Here is a 19065-nt window from a genome sequence, read left to right on the forward strand (position 1 = left end):
CAAAAGAACTTTATTATTTATAATATAGTAAAGTTTGGGCCATTTGTTGCCATAGGCAAATTATATATCATTTCCAGCTTTTCAGCTGTGGTATATTCGCTCCTGTTAGCATCTTGCTAAAGCTGATACCTAAGACCTCTTCAGAAAGTTTACATCATTGCCTACCAGCCTGAATTTAATTTAATAAATAAATTAATTCATACACCTCAATTTAATTCAGCTGTATACTCATACCAACTTTGGGGGACTCATTTACCCTGTGAAGAAAACTGGAAAGGCGCATCAGTGGTTGCCTGTTTGGGACCTAAACTTGCAGTTTATCTATGTATAGAGAGAACTCAAATGATAGAGAATTGTAATGAGTTGTACAAATGATACAAAAATCAACAACAACAGTATTTTGCATATTTGTTTCTGATAGCTTGTACATCAGTTATTATGCAAACACAACCCCCAGAAAATCTTTGTCTCAAAATGCCTGTGCTCTAAAAGATACAAACATATGGAGATAGTGCCTTACAATGCAGTTCCACAACACACTTGCCTATACCCTACAATATTTGTGCGACTCTGTTAACTTCGCATACTTTGTCAGTACAGGTCAATCAGGTAAAAACTTGTGTGAAAGAAGTTTTGCATGATTCTTACCAGCTTTATGGAGGAGCTACGCTGCTCTCCCCCACATAGGGTTACTGCCCTTTTTACTGCCCTTTCTGTGTCTCTGCTTTCTCCTGGGTTGTCGTAATGTTTAAAGTGGTCGCAATGGCACATCTGCTCCTTTACCAGAGGGTGGTGATTGTGGGAAGTCCTGTGTGGTACCTGCTCACTGCTGGCCAGACACATTTATAATATGTGGCTGGTTTCTTTTGAATTGGTGTTTGTTACTGGTGGCTTTTCAGATAGGAGATAGATCTGTTCCTGTTGCAGATAAAAATAAACAGCCTCTCAAATACATGTTCCCTCCTGCTTATTAACTGTGAAAGAAAGATTGCTTAACAGACTGTAAAAACAACAACTCCATCTTCACAGACATGTGTTGACCTCTTGTTTAAATTCAGTATGATCCTGAGTGCTCCTGTAGCATGCTTACGCTAACCCAAATACTATGGGTATTTGGGTTATACTGTTTCACCTCTCTGACCCTTTTCCCTCACTTTTAATTCACTCCCCCTTCTAACTGCATGCCCTAGAAGTGTCCCTTTTCATTTCTCTTCTTTCTATTGGCTTCCTTCTTTAAGACATTGCAGAATAAAACTGCAACAAGAAATATTCCCATAGACATGGGCTGCAGATTTCACTGATCGCTGTACTAGACATCATGAGGATGGCCGTCATCTTTGCTTGCTCGCTTGCTTATTTATGTCATTTTGTCATTTGTTAGTTCAGTAACTGATGTGTTTCTGGAGGATGTCTCATTGCTGCATGTGTCCTCCAGCCTTTGTGGGGAAGGATGGACAGCCAAAGAATTTGTTAAAATAAATAGCTGAGAACCGAACAGTGATTTTTATGATTTAGAGAGACTTAATTCTTAAGTCTTAGATGTATTCTATTCTCTTCCCACACAAAACTACCACAGGATCTCAGTCCCAGGATGAAAACACAGGGTTCTTCCAATAATGTGTCGGGCTTCATAACAATTTCAAGTTCATTTGCTCTTGCATATAGTGCATTCCTTAGTTCTACATGTTCTTGTGGATTACAGTTCTTGCATTTCTGGACTGTCTTTTCCCTAAAGTTTTTTTTCTTTTTTCCTCGTGTTTGCTCATGAATGGTAAGCTTTGTGTCATGAAACTGAACTTTCCCTCTTTCTAAAGTCCATTGCATTAAAGGACAATGATGCAAAATAAGATCTGTTTGTGCAAGTTTGTTGATTGTTAAGGAGGTAAGATTGCGATTGAATTAATTGCACTTTATGCAGTTTGGTCCCCATTCAGTAAATATCTAAGTAGTCCTGAATGGGGATTACTCAAGTGTTTAAAATTACAAATCTGCTTAAGGGACATTTTCTCTATGATTGCATGTCATTTTAATTTGCATAAGCCCAGGAGATACTCATAATCAGTGATTTGATAATAATATTTATGATATTTTTTAGGCAGAACTATATTTTTGTCAAATTCATATTTAAAAGATTACTGTCAACTTGAATTTTCAGCAGTTGGTTTGCTTGTTTAAGAGTGTTGCATCTTACAGAGTCTTGTTTTAAACAGTCAGCCCTGAACCTTAAAAAGAAACATTTTTCTCTATAAATTTCCTTCCCATGTTGATATAAGGTTGAGGGCTTTCACCTAGATAAAGTACCCCAAACTGCAGCTGGGTACTTCTGGGTAGACCCTTCATGTTGTGTAGGGCCCCTTTGGCCTCTGCAGGTCCATGACAGGAGCAGTTGTCCGAGACGACCCTGGCTAGACTTGAAGAAGGGAGCAAGAGAATTACCGCAATTAGGGAAAAGGGATACAGTCCACTGGAAAATACATAAAGGAAACAAATGGAAAAATGATGGAAAACTAATTGTCATTTTTTTACATGAAAGAAATTAAGTGATCTTTGTACCCGTTCACCAGCCTAACAAATTGTTATGCAATTTGCTTAATACACTTGGCTTTATGTAGCTGCATGTGGGATCAGAACTGAAAGTCAATATAAAATGTTTGGTCCATTTGACTGTGTCCTTCCATAAAATGTGAAATCTCAGGCAATGCTAATCAGGTTATTCTCAAAGTATAGTTTCAAATAATTCAAATAAATTCAAGTGACAAAAATAAGCAATATGGGCCTAGAATAAAAGTTTTAAAAGGTGTGCTGCTTTAGCTATTACATTTTGTGTGTAAATGGAGGGTTCATTCAAATCTACTCATCACTATAATGTAAAGAATCTAAAATCTTTAACATACGTTTTGCAATTGAACCATTGCTATGAACTGTGCTCCTAATATTTTTAAACATCGTGGAAATCCTCTAAAATTGCTTCCAAACTTTTCTTTTGCCTGTCATTGCTCTCCTGGTATTGAGGTGTGTGTATATGTGTACTTACAAAAACGAATTCTTAAATCAGCAAATGCATGAAAAATATCTAATACTGAAAAGAATGAATCTTCATTTAACTGTCATTTCCATGCTTCTGCTCTTATCTCCAGGTGAAGCGCTGGAAAATTATAAATGCTCCTGTTACATTATTGCTTAACAAAATAATGTTTATATCAAGTTTTTATTATATTTCTACATAAAAATATTTCTTGAGCTAACTTTGATCTAATGATCAGTGGTTTGTATACGATGAGTTTCAAATCAAGGAAACCGACCCTATATCTGATTTCAGGGTGAGAGCATGGACAACTTCAACTGGGGAGTACGCAGGCGGTCCCTGGATAGCCTGGACAAGTGTGACATGCAGCTGCTGGAGGAGAGCCAGCTCTCAGGGAGCACGCCCAGCCTGAACAAAATGAACCGTGAGGACTCCGATGAGTCATCGGAGGAGGAGGACCTGACCACCAGCCAAATCTTGGAGAACTCAGACCTAGTAAGTTGCAAACTTGCAATTTAAGAATAGATAAGGTTTTGTTTTTAAATAAGCTGGGCTTTTAGTTTCCTCTTGCCCAGGTGCAATCTAATCATCAGCTGAAATTGGGGGGGTGGCACTCGATGCGGTGTTTTGTCGCTGCTTGATTTTTCCTTATTTGCAAATGTAAACAGGAGTTTTAATGCAAAGTTTGAAACACAGGAAGCGTCAGATGTGATTATTTGACCTTTTTTCCAGAAATTACTATGTGACAATTTTGGACAAATGGCCAGTAGTAAATCTTTCTGATGTATCTAATACTTAAAGAAATAGGGCAAGACTCCAGTTTGGTAAACTGTGTCAGGTTTTCATTGTTCACTTCTGGGATGTGTGCATACAGTTTTTATGATAGAAGCATTGAAAGCGTTATAATATGTCCGTATGTACAAACTAAGAGAGCCACTGTCACTGCTCTTTAAGACAACGTCTGCTTTGCCTGTTCATAAAAGCAGTATGTGGTAGGGTAACTGTATACTTAGTTCTTATGTGCTTTTGTTGCCTTTTAAACAGATTATAACTCTTTCTCCATCGGAGGATGCAAATCATATTGACTCACTTTCTACATCATGTGACACAACCTCAGCAGACCCTCATCATTTTAATATAGGAACATCTAGCTTTGATGTGGCTTTGCCTGATATGAATAATCTCCAAGTGTCTGAAGGATCTAAGGTGAATACATTTTTACTTTCAACTGCAGTGTATATTTTACATAACACTTTTACAAGTTTATTTTACTTACACTTTCATGAAGGGTTTGATCTGTGAAAGCAAGTACATTCTGACTTTCTGTATATAATGGCATAGTACAATACATTCATATGCTCCTGCACATCCATACCCTTTCCTTTCTACTTATAATTTCTTTATTAAAAGTTTTTATTTATTGTTTCTTAAGTATATTGTACTACATATGCACCAAGATACTACAAGCTCATTGGAAGACAAATTCATTAACTAGTTACAAGTTACAACCCTAAGGGAATACTCTTTTGTTCTTCACGCTGATTTAAAAGAACGATATGCCAACTCATGTGGTGGGTGTATGCGTGTATTCTCTGAGATTTTTCTGTATGTGGGAATCTATTGTACAGTTGTGTGCACTGGATTCAGTTCTTGCCTTTTGGCAGACACTCAGAAATTTTAAATTCACGACTGCAAGATTAAGCCATTTGGGGTGGGGAGAGGCAAGATTTGCAAGGATACAACCACCATGTTCAGCACAGTTTATTTCAGACAGTTGTATCAGAAGATGAACATAATGTAAGGTTGGTAAATAATTCTCAATATGGGGACGGTTTCTTTAATTTTCTGTTTAATAATACTTGTTTGTGGAAGATCAGGTGAACCTACTCCTCTCGCTGTCTCTCCAGAAATATAATCCCTGGGGGAGTGGGGGTGGTCAGTGGCTTTATGACACTGTTGCCTTACCAGTACAGCTTTCTCTGTCATGTCTGAATTGGGTGGCTTCCGCAGAATGAAGTAGGGCAAGAATATAGTTGTCTTGCGTAATCATCGGCTTTCATTCCAGTTCTTGCCCTTGGTCCCCTCCAAATGCAGCCGCACAAAAAATTGATACGGTACTGCTAGCACTCCATGTAACAGAAGTACTGGAAGCTTCTAGTGAAGAGGTCACAGAAAAGGAAGTTGGAATTGTGCTGAATATTGAATAAATTGTTTGTATCAGAAACCTCCACAGGAGGAAGAAAGGACAGGAGGAGGGAAATGTGGGTAAGGATAGGAAAGGAGGGGAACCTCTCAAAATAATGGTTATGGAAAAGATAAACTCATTATCATTTGTCAAAACAACTGTTGGTAGACAAGTTAGCACGTAACAACCATAAGCAGCAGCAGTTGGCAGAACTTCAGTTCAGGAAGCTGCAGTCAGAACAGATATGTTTGCAGGTGGTGACTGCAGCTAATCTCATGCATCCAGCTGCAGTAGCTGTTAGTATGTACATTAAGAATTGCAAATCACAGTTCATGAGTTTCATATATGCCTGGGGTTTTAGAATCTTTACTGTGAAAGCTTCTTTAACGTCCCAGTAGACATGCACCAGTGTTCATCAAAAAATGAAAAGCTCTGGATAAAAGTAAATAAGTGAAGAATGTAAAATCACAGCAGTTTCTTGTGGGATTGACAGGCAAATTCAGCTAGTCCTGAGACAGGTTTGATATTGGTGAAATACATAACCCATGTTGACAGGGATTTGCCAGACATTTGAACTGATAACTTTACACATAATGCCTTCTTAGTGTTTTTTGCCTGAAAGATATTTTCTTCCAGTATGCATACTTCTGTATTTTTACTCAAAACAAACTGGAGTCAGTATAAACAAAGTTAAAATGTCTGGGTTTATATTTATTTTAAGGAAGAAGTCATCCAATTTTTAGTCAGAAAACCTGTAACTTGCACTTAAATAATTTTTACTTAATTTGATAACACAAGATCTGAGCTCTTTCCTGTTTCTCTTTTCCTCTGAGTTCTTATTGTCAGAGAGCTGATGGTATGTCAGCAGTGCAGAGGAAAATTTTTGTTACTTCTTTAGTGTTGTACAAAAATGTTTAGTTATTGTATCATAAGCAAAACCAAAAATATCACCTCAACTTTTAATAGATGCAGTGAATGAGAGCAACAGACTGATTAAGTAGGCCTTTTCTCAAATGTTTCAGTGCCAAAATCCAGGTATTATTGTTAACAGCATGAAATTAGTTAAACTTATTTTCTATTAAAGATAGTGATCACAATAATTAAGATAGTATTTATAAGGGATTAGAAGGCAGTGATGGATAATGCTATGAGGGATACAAAGATTCATATGATACTATTTTACATATTTTTCAAGTTCTCTAAACTCACCGATTTCTGGAAGTATACTCCAATCCTGCATGAATATTCGGAATCCACTTTTTTATTTTGCTTTTCGGGCATTGTATTGGACTCCCAGGGGTGGGAGGTGTTTGCTTCCTCTTTCTTCCTCCCTTACCCTATCCCATCAAAATGTGTTTTCCTTATACAAACACTGCCATTGCAGTGAACAAACCAATGGTTCTTTCAAGCTAATATTTCATATTTGAAAGTGGTTAATGCTAACTACTTCTTGAAGAAGCAGGAAACATTTATGCTTCTTGCCAACTGCTCTGGTTCCTATTCTGGTTATTCAGCCATATAGCTTTCATTTCTCTTTTCAAGATGTTTTGTGCTCTGATTCATTTCATCCACCCTGGACTCGGGAATATTCCTATCCCTTTCACTTAGAAAACAAAACAAACCACAAAAACTCTCTCCTACTTAATTTCTGATCCTGTCCTTTCTGATACAGGTCTTGTTTAATTTTTACAAATGCAAATCCCCAGAATTTATCTTTAGGATCCAAGCAGGTCTGGTAACCTGCAGAAGGCCACTTTTCTCTTTTAATTCCACTTGGCATGGATTTCCCTTCCTACCAGCTCTCAACACATATATGTACATGCACGTATGCATATGTGCACAAACACACGCCTTATGAGATACCCCAAAGAGAAAAGAAAGAGTTTGAGCTGCCCACTGCAGTCATCCCTACAGGAACAGCTTTGCAGGATGCTATGGATGATGCAGGCAAAACCCAAAAGATTAAAACTGAAAGAAAACTTGTTCAGACTAAAAATGCAAGAGAAATGGGGAAGTTTCAAAAAGAAATCAAGAGCCTTAGCTGCTAATGGATGAAAAAGGAAGGAAATGACAGAAGCATCATCCTTTTAATGGCCTGTAGAATGCTTTGGATTCCTCTTGAGTGGAAGTTATTATGTAAATGACATGCTAAAAATAATTCTCAGTTCTAAACATGCATATAGCCTTCCAGACAGTGATTGTTTTCAATATATTTTGAAGGGCTTTAATACACTCTTGGACACTATAAAGTGGGAAGTGACAAGGACAGCCTGACAGTAACAAGAACCCTATTGTTTTTCCTGAAAAAATACTTCTCTGCTATGTTGCCAAAGGCATTGCAATCTGAAATTCTTTGCTAGACAAATTAAGTTGAAGAAATGCCTTAGAAATAATATTGATCCAAGACAGCAAGTTAAGCAAATACAGTATTTTGGAAGAAGTGTAACTTGATTCATATAATTTATAATCTGTGGCTTTATACCTGTGCAATTTAACATGTTGTCAGGTGGTTTTTTTAATTAAATGCTTTCTATTTATTAGTGGAATGAACTTATTAATTTGCTGTTTTCTAAGACATCATCGTTCACTCCCCTAGGCTGAAGCTGTACATGAAGAACAAGATACCGCAGTCCATGAGGATGAACTTTCGGGATCTACAAATGAACTCCCTGGAGCATTTGAATGCAGTGATAGCCTTAGTCTGGATATGACAGAGACTGAAGAGAAAGTTGACAGGCTGGAACAATTTGCTCTTGCTAGGTACTTGTATATGCTATTATTCATAAAAGTTCTTTTACACTGTACAACAAAGTGGTAACAAGGTGTTAGTTAATGGAATGGCTATTTTGGCCACAGGAGTTATAAAATTCTCATAAGTTTAGAGCAGTGAGAAGACAATGCCCTAATTACCTGCATAATCATCACACAACTCAAAAAAACCCCAAGATTTTCCTTCTAGAAAAAGCAAGTTATGATTTGCACATCCATCTATGCAGTTAGTCATTATATACATAATGTATTTAATTAAAAGAAAAAAAAGGATTTATAAAGATTCACAGTAATGGAAATACTGCTTAGTTAGCTGTTCAATAGATCAGCCATGTATTCATCCTTCTGATTTCTTATGAGTCATAAGGAAGTCACAATATTGTCAAAAATCCCATCTGCATACTCTTGAGGCTGCTGGTGAGCATGGCTGGACCCCAGTCTATGTTGCAACAAAGCATCAAGATTTTTCCATGCCTTATGGAGCTCTTTCAGATTTTGGATGCCAAGTTAGACTGCAATCAGCCGATGTTTATGGAAAGGAAAGGAATGAGGATATATAAAGAAACCCTCTCTGTCTGTGCGCCACATGTTTCAGAATCACAGTTGCTGTTCTTGGGAGCCATAGGAAGTATTTCTCCATCCCAAAGAGTAATACCCAAGATCAAGTAGCTTAGTACCCTTTAAAAATGGTAGTCAGCCTGTTTCACTGATCATGGAGTGCCAAAATAATGCTCTGTCCCAAGAACAGTGTGGAGAAGGGATAGATCTTCTCCAATCCACTACATTGGGGGAAAACCAAACAGGTCAGTATATATAATGTTTGTACATGCTGAGATTCTTTTAAGTACTTCTGCTATACATTATTATAACCAAATTTTCCTAGAAGAGGAGTTTTTCTTCATGGGCTCTATCCTCCTGTGAAGTTTCAGCCTTCTTTGTCCAAATGATGGTACAATAAAACTATTCAAGTATTCTGGGATGGAGCAAGATAGATGATAATGGCCTGAAGCCAGGGATTCTGATCTGGAGGTTTTTCTCATTGTAGCCAACATCTTGCCAGCTTCAAAAGTAATTTGAAAGTTCATGAATATTTTTAGAAAGGTGCTGTAATTGGTCCTGTGATTATAACTCTCTGTTATAGTGTATTTTATCTGCCACCTTCTTGGTATTCTTCTTTCATCACAGTTTTTTTTTTTCTCCTTCAGTTTTGGAGATGTTGATCGAAATACCTCCCCTCCTCCCTCACCATTTTTTTCTGCCATCCTCGCTGCATTTCAGCCAGCAGCATGTGATGATGCAGAAGAAGCCTGGCGTAGTCATATCAACCAGCTCATGTGCGACTCTGATGGTTCCTGTGCAGTTTATACATTTCATGTGTTCTCTTCCCTGTTTAAGGTGAGAAAATAAGTTTAAGATACAAAATCAAAATGTTCAGATTGTGTGTGGCTATTAGGATGATTCTCGACAGTAGTACCAGTAATGAACTACTAGGTATACAACCATTGTAATTTTGCATGCTGCAGAATTGCCGTACTAGATTTTCATGCAGAACCGTCTTCTAGGACCAGTTTTGTCATAAAAATAGCATGTATCTCATACTTGCAGGTTTGGAGATAACGTTATAAAATGTGGATCCGCTTTAAAGAGTATTTTCTTCAGTACTTTACAAACAGCCTGAAACAATAACTGCAAGGGACAGGAAATTGCCTTTTCATCTCAAACTATTGTTAATCTGTTCTTTCATCTCAAACTGTTGAAATCTGACCATGCCCATGTAAATGTCAACATTATTAAATATTCTGTACGTAATCATCTGAATAGAAATATCCAGCTACCATCATGTAACATAAATTCCAGAGATTGAGTCTGAAGACTAGAAATTCATTTCTCCTTTCTAAAACTGTATGCTCGCAAAGATACGCATCTTGCAAAAAGATAAGAAAAAAAAAGGAGTCAAATGTACAAGCTGTTCTAAGGAATGACTGTCTGGTTTTACCTGTAATTAGTTTTAAAACCTTTTCTAATTGTTTCTCCTGCTTTATATGAGGCAGCTGCAGGATTTTTAGCATGCTGCAGCAGTGTACACAGCAACCAGGTAACTTCATGCAGAGTTTAAGTACCCATGATCTCAGAGTACACAATTTTTTATTAGCAATGGGTACCCCGCTAATAAATATACAATCTAAAGATCTTTTTGTATCTTTAAGACTATCCTTAGAAGAAAGAAGCATCATTCAATATGAATCTCTTCTCCATCCTGTTGCCTTTGTGCTCCACTGGAGTTAACTGCATGTCTTTAGTTGCACACTGTGTCCTCCTTTAAATATTACACCACTGTAAATATGGGTGCCTTATAGGCATTCTTTTAAACACTGATAAATAACCATTTGGAAAATAAAAAACAGTGCTGACTTGAGTGCATGACAGTTCAACTTTGAAAATTAGTCCTGTGTTTCTTCACGATGTGTATTTCAGCTTTTTTGCCACTAGGTCATTCCTAGAGTTTAATAGCCCTGTTCAAGTGTTCTGAGAGTTATTTGTCCTTTTTGTTCTCTTTGAAGAGGTGAAAAGGAACTGATGTCACACTTCTGAAAACTAAATAAATAATACTGTGATGCAAGACCTAAACATTACCTGTAAAGTACCTGTTTAACTCCAAATCCTGGCATGCACACACTGCATTTGCCGTTGTTCTTGCCCTATACTCAAAAGACAGCCAACTCATTTTCTTCAGTTGATACTGGAGGAGAAAGATCCAACACTGCTCTCAAAAAATTTTCCATAACAGCAAACCCTGAATAACAGTAATAAAAAAAAGGTATTAATAGTATCAACAAACCAGAATTTTCTAGCTGGAGTCACAGCCATATTTTAGTTTATAAAATTGCTTTGTTCTCCTCTTCAGGGTTAAAACATAGGAGTATTATTTTCCTAGATTTTTTTCATAAGATCCCAGCTTGTCTGGAATTGTATTGTGTCTTCACCATCAAAGTTTGCTACTCAACTTAAAAGACTTCTGACCCTCACCAACAGGAAGTTTCGGAAACAAGCCCTGTATGTGCTAGGCTTGCAATGCAAAGTACTGCCAAAATATTTAACTGTGAAACAAAATCCTTGTTTGGAGGAGCCTGTCAACTAAATACTTGGTGAAGTGAAAGAAGTGCATTTTCCAGGGCACCTACATTTCAGTCTGCATCAAGTTAATGGTATCTTGGATGTTTGCCCACAACACACTAAACTTGTTTAAAATTCCTGAAATTATTGAAGTACTTTTCCTGTAAACGAGTCATAGCTCAGAGATCTCTGGATTATCTTTACGGCTGCCTCTTTGTATTCCATCAAATCGAATGTCTTCCAGCAGACCAGCCAGTTCCAAGACAAGTAGATTTGAGAGCTAGCAAGTAGTTTCCACAATCAAGCCCTTTTGTTACACGAAGTCCTCTCCCCAGAAGAGGAAATCTGAGGTTAATAAGAAAACGTTCTGAGAATATTTTGTTATTATTTACATTGACACAAAGCACATCAACTACATGCAGTTGTATACCTATTCATAATATGCTCGCAGTTGGCATTATTATTCACAGTAGTCCCATTTCACAAAATATATACTGCAGTTGGATCTTGCTTGAAAGATTTCAGCCACTGTAATCTGAACCCAGAAGGACATAGCAGAGATGATAACTTATTGTAGAGCTGATAGTCCATGTAATTGCAAAATAAGGATATTTAGTGAAGTACTATACATAGATACCAAAGTACAGTCTTTCACTGTTTCACATTTTAATACTTTAAAACACTGTTAAAGACTGTTACCTTCTTCGCTCTAGATTGATTGTTGCTTTTATGAACATCTGAAAAGGGAAGCAGTAAAGGAAGAATATGTTTTCTTGAATCTAAACAGTAGACTGGTCAGCTTTTGATGAAGCCATGACTGAAATGCTTTGAGGAAGTTATTTTCATAAAATAAACTAGAACTATTAAAATACATGAGTAGACGTGTGCTGGAAGGGACCTGAAGAGTTCATGTTCCTTATCTTGCCCAGTACAGGATCAACTGTAACTTTCATTCCGGTTAAATGTTTTTTAACTTTTTTCTCTAGAGTGTTCTTAATGTTTAGCCTAAGGTGGAACTTCACAACATTCCTAGGTAATGTAGTCCAATGCTTAACTCTCCTCATCGCTTGAAAACTTCTCTTTCTGTGTTCTATGCCCATGGCTTCTCGCTCTATACACAGTGGTACTCGCTCTCTTCTTTGCAGTTGCTGCTTATATTTGAAGACCTTTACCATGACTCCACCTACCCTAAATTTCCCTTATTTAACCTCAGTTCTTTCAACCTTCCCCATAAGTCACATTTTCTAAACTTCTCACTGTTGCTATGGGCTCTCTTCAGTTAGTCTGTGTATTACTTGAAAAGCAAAAGCAGGTTCTGTACTTCAGCCTAAGTTCTTACTTAGAGGTTAAGAGGTTTACCTGTTTTATAGAAGGTGTTCCTGTTTAAAAACTTCTCTCTGCTAACTGTTGTATGGTAGGATACAGTTAATTATTTTCCACTTGTAACCCAATCTAGTATGCAGATCTTGTTCACCAAAATTTTGCCTTCCTGGTTATTCTTCATCCTGAATGTGCTTTGTGAATTGTTTCATCCCAGGTGTACAACCTTGTCCTTCTTTCTTTTCCCTGCAGCACCTCTCCTGTTTATTGAGATCAATCTGAATTCTAATCCTAGCTTCCAAGGAGCTTACAGCCCCTGCAGCTCAATCATCTATGCATTTAATAAGCATATTCCATTATTCAGTATTTTCATTAATGACTTGGTTAGTGCCTGAGACGGTCCCCAGTGGAATCCTACTCAATTTATCTTTCCAATTGGACAGTGAGCTGCTGATAATTAACTTCTGAACATGGTTTTGCACAGCTAGTTACCTCTAGACAGGGTTTCTCTGCCTTACTTCTAAGATAGTAAATGAATTAATATATAACATATCAATTGCTTCTCCTCCTAATAGAAAATTTTAGCCTTTCATGAAAATTAACTAGTTTGATATGATTTGTTCTGACCAAATCTGTACTGCATTTTATTCACCTATGTTCCCCCATTTCTCAAACTTTGTGTTTAATTCTTTTGCTCTTGTTTTTTTGAGATAAGCATTTTCCTCAAGTTTTTTACAACACCCTGTGTTCTGTGAGTTCTCAAAGAGATTTGTTATGGCTCCTAGACCTCTTTAGCCAGTATTATAACTATCATAGCATGAATTTCCCTAATCTGCAAAGATGTAAAAATATCCAAGCCCTTACTAGCACGATCTGTTCTTACCTGAGTTTTCGTAGATGTCTCATTGTTACCTGTACACAGATGCCCTTTCTGGGAGCAATAAGGCAAAAGAAGGCATTAAACACATCAGTCTTTTCAGTAGCATGTGTTAGCTATTTCTCTCCATTGTGATTCCTTGGCCTTCCTCTTAATTATTTCTAGTTTACTTCTTGACATTCTCTCTTTCTCTTACTAGTTTATTGGCATCTCCCTCTCCGATTATTGTGCCTACATTGCCATGCTGTTTGGTACCCAAGTTAGTAATTTAACACAGTTTCACTTTCTGTTCTTTTTTGCACGAATATTTGCCTGAGTGAAATATTGGTGATTCAGCCAGATGTATGTCTTAATCTATTTTCTGTCTTTCAGTGGTATAGAATGTGCTTCTGCCCTCTTTTTTTTTTCTAAAGGAATGGCTGCCTCTCGTTACCTCCTTTCCCCATGAAGTTACTTCTAATGGGCTCCTTCCTGCAAATTCTGAATGCATTGAAGTCAGTTGTATTATTTCTGTAATCTGTCTCCTTCACTGCCTCAGATTAATAAACTCAATTACTCTTCCCAGGAGGGCATTGCAGCACCTAAACAGGTTACCCAGATCAGAGAGCCTGAGGAAGCTCTGACCTTGGAGCTTTCAAGACTCAGCTAGACAAAACCATGGCTGACCTCATCTAGTGTTGGCAGTAGTCCCACTTCGAGTTGAAGGTTGGATCGGATGTTCTCCAGAGGTCCCTTTCAACCAACATCTCTTGGATTCTGTTCCATAATCTGTCTTTCTCAATCTCCTTCCACTTTTACATTCTCAGCTAGCTCTTTTCTGTTGGTTAGGATCAAATCTAGATCTCCTTCCTTTGCCAGAAGAGTTGTCAGCAACAGTTTTGCTAAGACTTGGATTGAATTTTTCTTTTCAGAAGACATCATAGTAGTAAATCTCCAACTGTCACCAAGCCCTATGATTCAGATGATTCTGTTAGTTGCTCATAAAAATAATCATTTACCTGGTTTGGTGTTAATTAGTAAGAGCCCCTTGCCTCTACTCCAGACTCAGTGCAGCAGAGAATCTGAACCACGTGCTGAGTGACATGTATAGTGCTTTGTTTCTGTGTTGAAGTAAGATAGTAGAAACATATAGTAAGACAAGTATCAGTCTATCCAATCTTAACTGTGTTCAGATGGCCAGTTCAGATGCTTTAGAGAGAGACTGACAAATAAGCAGTTATGGAATTTGTCTGTAGAGGAAGTTTCTCTTTAACCATTTTATAAATTACTGATAGCGTATACCCTACCTGCAATGTGAGGGCTTATGTAGCTTTTTTTAAAAAAATCACTCAATCTGGCAGCTTCCATTATCAATAAAGTCTGAATTCAGCTCACCTGATTTTAGGTACTTCACTTCAATGCTCCAGTAGGAGAAGTAACAGGCTATTTATATGTCTGTCATCCAGACTGGTATTTGGGAAGCACTTCTCTCCAGTGAGGCATGCTTACGGTAATACAGGTCCTAACCTACATTCCTCAGAGAAACGGCTATGGAAACGTGGAATGAATCATATAAAAATGTTGCATACTTTTATTTTAAAAAATATTTTCATGTTATTCCCACCTGCTGAGAAGTCAGCCTTAGCGAGGTATATATTTTGGCAGCAAAACCTGCTGTGTATTTATTGATATAATTATATCAGTTCGTGCAAGACTAAAATCTTATTTTTATTTATTATTCACTTTATATATTAGTCACTGAAAAGAAAATATCAGCACTAGAATGTTTCTGGAAGACTAGGCTGGTTTAGGACTCAAAACACCAACAAAATTTTCTGAGAACAATAATTCCCGGATGCAGTGCAGTATTTCTGGAGTCCTCCCAAGCAGCAGAAAAGTTTTAGTAAGAAGGTTTTTCCCACCGGGGAAAACAAAAGTTTTTTTTCTGATTTTTCCATGCTGCTGTTTGGTATCAGGATGTCCATTATATTATCTGATTAGCCACTTGACATGGAATACTAACAAAACAATGCCCGGAATGGGCAGAAAAAGTAATGTGCTGATCAACTCTGTTAACTCTGTACAGCCAAGAAAAAAAAAGCTACTTGTGGGTAAAAGGCTTTACAAAGATTAAATCGTCTTTACAAGAAAGGATGTATTTCAGTAGTAGATTATTATGAGTTCTGTAATTAGTTTCACAGCTGTCCAGCTGTACACTGTCTCCAGCATAACAACTGTTATTCAGTATCGTTGAGCAGACTTCCAGTTCTCCACAGGGAGATGGTCTCTTTTGCACGTTATTGTGCAAAGAAAAAAAAGCATGCCATTTGTTTACAAAGGAAAGCAGCTTCTACTTGAGTAAAGAACGTGATAAACTGTATTTTGCTTTACAGAATATTCAGAAAAGATTCTGCTTCCTAACCTGCGATGCAGCTAGTTACTTGGGAGACAACCTGCGAGGAATAGGCTCCAAGTTTGTGAGGTCTTCTCAGATGTTAACATCATGTTCAGAATGTCCCACCCTTTTTGTAGATGCAGAAACAGTGAGTATATTCCTTTCAAAAGGCATGTGCTGCATTGCAGTGTGTTATTCTACTGGCTATTTCACTTTTGGGCAAGTCCTGAATATTTATGTCAAAAAGGTACCCACCTCCTATCTCTAATTTTTGTTCTTAACCAAATTTCCATTACTTTTCCATATTATTTTATTAGGTAAGTACTAGCAGATGGGCAATATGATGTGTTGAGCCTGTGTGCCAAAAACCAATATAAAACAGGTGCCTACCAGACCCCGTTGGCTCCACAAATGGAAAAGGAGAAGCTATTTTTTACATAGTTCAGCATGAAAGATGGTAACATGTTTAGTGGTTTCATTTGAGTCAGCTGTGATGTGAGCTGGATGATAAAAATACGTATTAGGGAATGAACAAGATGGCCCTTCCCATTGTTTTCATTCTGGCCCATGTTCTTCCAACAGCATCAGGACAGTGTGGCCTCGCACACAAGTATAGAGGTAGGAACTTGCAAAGTGTAATCTTGGGCCCACTGCTGTGACCATGGAAGAGCTGTGCCTTACTTCATCAGAGAGCTGTGGAGATCAACTAGTTACGCTTTGTGCAGTATTTTATTTTAGGGAAGTCCTCTGCAAAGCTGTTAAACACGGAACACACTTTTAATTCCACATTATTGTAAGTGCAACTTTTGCTATTCAGTTTTCAGTATAGCATTATATTTATGTATATTTTTGCATAAATATAAATATTTTTCAGTATTGGTATCTGTAAATCTAAGTATTCTTTTGCAAGATCTTTACTATACTTCCTACTCTGCTAGTATTTTTATTCTTTTATAGTGCCATTTACTAGACCTTTTGATTTCATTTCTCCAGCTGCTCTCCTGTGGCCTTCTTGAAAAGCTGAAGTTCAGTGTTTTAGAACTGCAGGAGTACCTGGACACATACAATAACAGGAAAGAAGCAACGCTCTCGGTATGCTGGATTATGTTATATTCTTGGTTTTCTATGCGTGTATACTTAAGCTATGTCAGGAGAGTGGAGATATACTGAGATCTGTTTAAACTAATATTCAGTAGAAAAACATGTTTCAGATACTGGATTCACTAAATGTTTCTTCCTGAACATATGAACCAGAACTAAAAAAATAGCTATTGTATCTCTTAATTTTATTAATTAATTTTATTTATTAATTAATATTCCTGGTGTCTCCTTTCTCCTATTCAGTAATTTATTCACTTTCTTGGTTTATGCAATTTAAGTACTAATAGAAATCAAGACTACACTTTTTAAATTGCAGTCAAAGCAAATCATCATAGTCCGTGTGAATATAAAGTGCAATTGCAAAATTTTGTTTACCTGCTGTGCTGTGAAACTAAAATACTGCTTACCTTTCTGCAAATCACACTATAGGCCTTATTCATATCTTCTTTTAATTTCTGTTGGAAAACAGTGGCTTGCAAACTGCAAAGCAACATTTGCTGGGGGCTCACGAGATGGAGTTATTACCTGCCAGCCAGGGGACTCAGAAGAGAAGGTAATGAATGAGCAGTTTTACTTCTCTCCTGTAAAGTGATACGTGTGGTATATCTTGTTCTCAGACCCACAAGTGCCTGGTGTACTTCCTCCTTGTTTTTCTGCTGGGCTTGGGCATAATCCAGTTTTCACACTTAAGGCTCTAAGGCATTGTTGTTGCCTCGGTTCTGGCCACAGGCAATGGGAAGTATTCAGAGGCAATACTTCAGCCTTCCTAGTCTAGCCGAGGAAGCAGAGCTAACCCTGCCTGGGCTGTCTGTGCTCTCCCTTTTAGAAAGATGTTACAGCAGCAGTTTCCCACAGCACAGTGTCTCTGAAAATCACTCCTGGTGTACTGTGCTTCCACATTACACCCATTTTATCTATGGCTGTTGCAGACTCGGTCTGCCCAGCAGCAAGACTTGCCTGGTTGAAATCCACTGAGATTAGTTGTTATGAAATAATGACTGTAAAATGGTCAGTGACGTAATTCATTCTGTAGATAAGTATGTATACCTAAGGCAAAATATTTCTCTATCATTTTTGAATGAAAGTTTTACATGCATATGCACGTGTATATATATATATATTTAGCGTGTTGATTCCAGTAAAGAAATCAACCTTTTCAGAAATCAGCACCATCAGCAGGCTTTCCTGTTATTTGATATACTAAGTATAGGAAACAGCTGGTATCTTAGTGGTGTAGAATGAGTTGAGAAATGTCATTTTGTGTTTTTTTTTCTTTTGGAGGAAAAATAATGGAGGGATGGGAAAAAGAGGGGGCTGGAGACAATTAGCCAAAATCGGGAAGCAGCAGCAGCATGTAGAAAAAAGTGACATCTCCTCTTTCCATGTATTTTAACTTATAAAAGATAATGATGACATTTTCAGAACACACAGTTGCCTGTTGTAACCATTTTTTTCAAATACCTTGTTTTATGTTGGTTTCAGTTTGTCTGTCTCCTCCCTCAATTCACTTTATTTCCTTCTCTTTTTATCTTCACCTCTCTTTCCCATCTCTATGTATTTGTCTTCCTGTCTTTGAACTCCCTTGATTTCTTTTTTTTTTATGCCATTTGCCAAGAATCCCAAATCCTTGCCACCCCTGCATTTTGGCTTCCTTGACCTTATTAGCAAATCTAATTTGCTAATAAATCCTCTGGCTGCAATCACAGGCGGTGGGAAAACTGTTCAGTCTTCCCCCATCTGGCACTGGCACCAGCAAAAGTTACAGACACCTTCCAATGCATTGAAATAAGATACTGTCTCTTCTGTAATTGTAATAGTGTACAGGGAAGTTACAGGTGAGCTATTCTCAAATCTAAAAAAGGAGAGAGCTGGAACACATGCTACTACCTCTCCTGCAAGAATATCAGCAGAGGGAGATAAAGTATATGTAGGGAGGCGTAACTATTGGAACGTGCATGGGCTTTCTCTTCCCATTGATGCACAACACCCTGAACAGTGACTGCAGACTGTAGTGTTACACATCTTGCTGTGTACAGCTTAAGTTATCCTCTTCGTCCCTCTTTTGTAAACCCATAGAACGGGATGGAGGATCACACACCTTGCTGATCATCTACATTATTTCTTTTTTGAACAAGTAGAGGGGAGAGAATGCTGAGGATAAGGAATAAACTGTGATCTGAGCTCATATAGCTGGCCTAAATGCATCTAAAAGTTAATAAATGTCATGTTCCACTTGTGTGTTTTTTTTTTAATTAGGTGTTCTCTGTTTCAGAATTAAATGCGTGTTTTGTGAAGCTGGG

At 37.6% G+C, this 19065-nt stretch overlaps 1 protein-coding gene across 1 annotated transcript in view; it reads left to right on the plus strand.

The window, feature by feature from the left end:
* FRY (FRY microtubule binding protein) overlaps positions 1 to 19065 on the plus strand; it is a gene marked incomplete at its 5' end in the record, with an annotated part of 202829 nt that overhangs the window by 172071 nt on the left and 11693 nt on the right. Inside the window, 7 exons of the mRNA XM_082304133.1 lie at positions 3320 to 3520; positions 4070 to 4231; positions 7807 to 7970; positions 9185 to 9374; positions 15663 to 15812; positions 16658 to 16756; positions 17235 to 17318. Of these exons, the coding sequence (XP_082160259.1) occupies positions 3320 to 3520; positions 4070 to 4231; positions 7807 to 7970; positions 9185 to 9374; positions 15663 to 15812; positions 16658 to 16756; positions 17235 to 17318 (1050 nt within the window). The remainder of the gene's footprint in view (positions 1 to 3319; positions 3521 to 4069; positions 4232 to 7806; positions 7971 to 9184; positions 9375 to 15662; positions 15813 to 16657; positions 16757 to 17234; positions 17319 to 19065) is intronic.

Source organism: Platalea leucorodia, assembly GCF_965183815.1.
Source record: "Platalea leucorodia genome assembly, chromosome: 2".
Lineage (NCBI taxonomy): Eukaryota > Metazoa > Chordata > Aves > Pelecaniformes > Threskiornithidae > Platalea > Platalea leucorodia.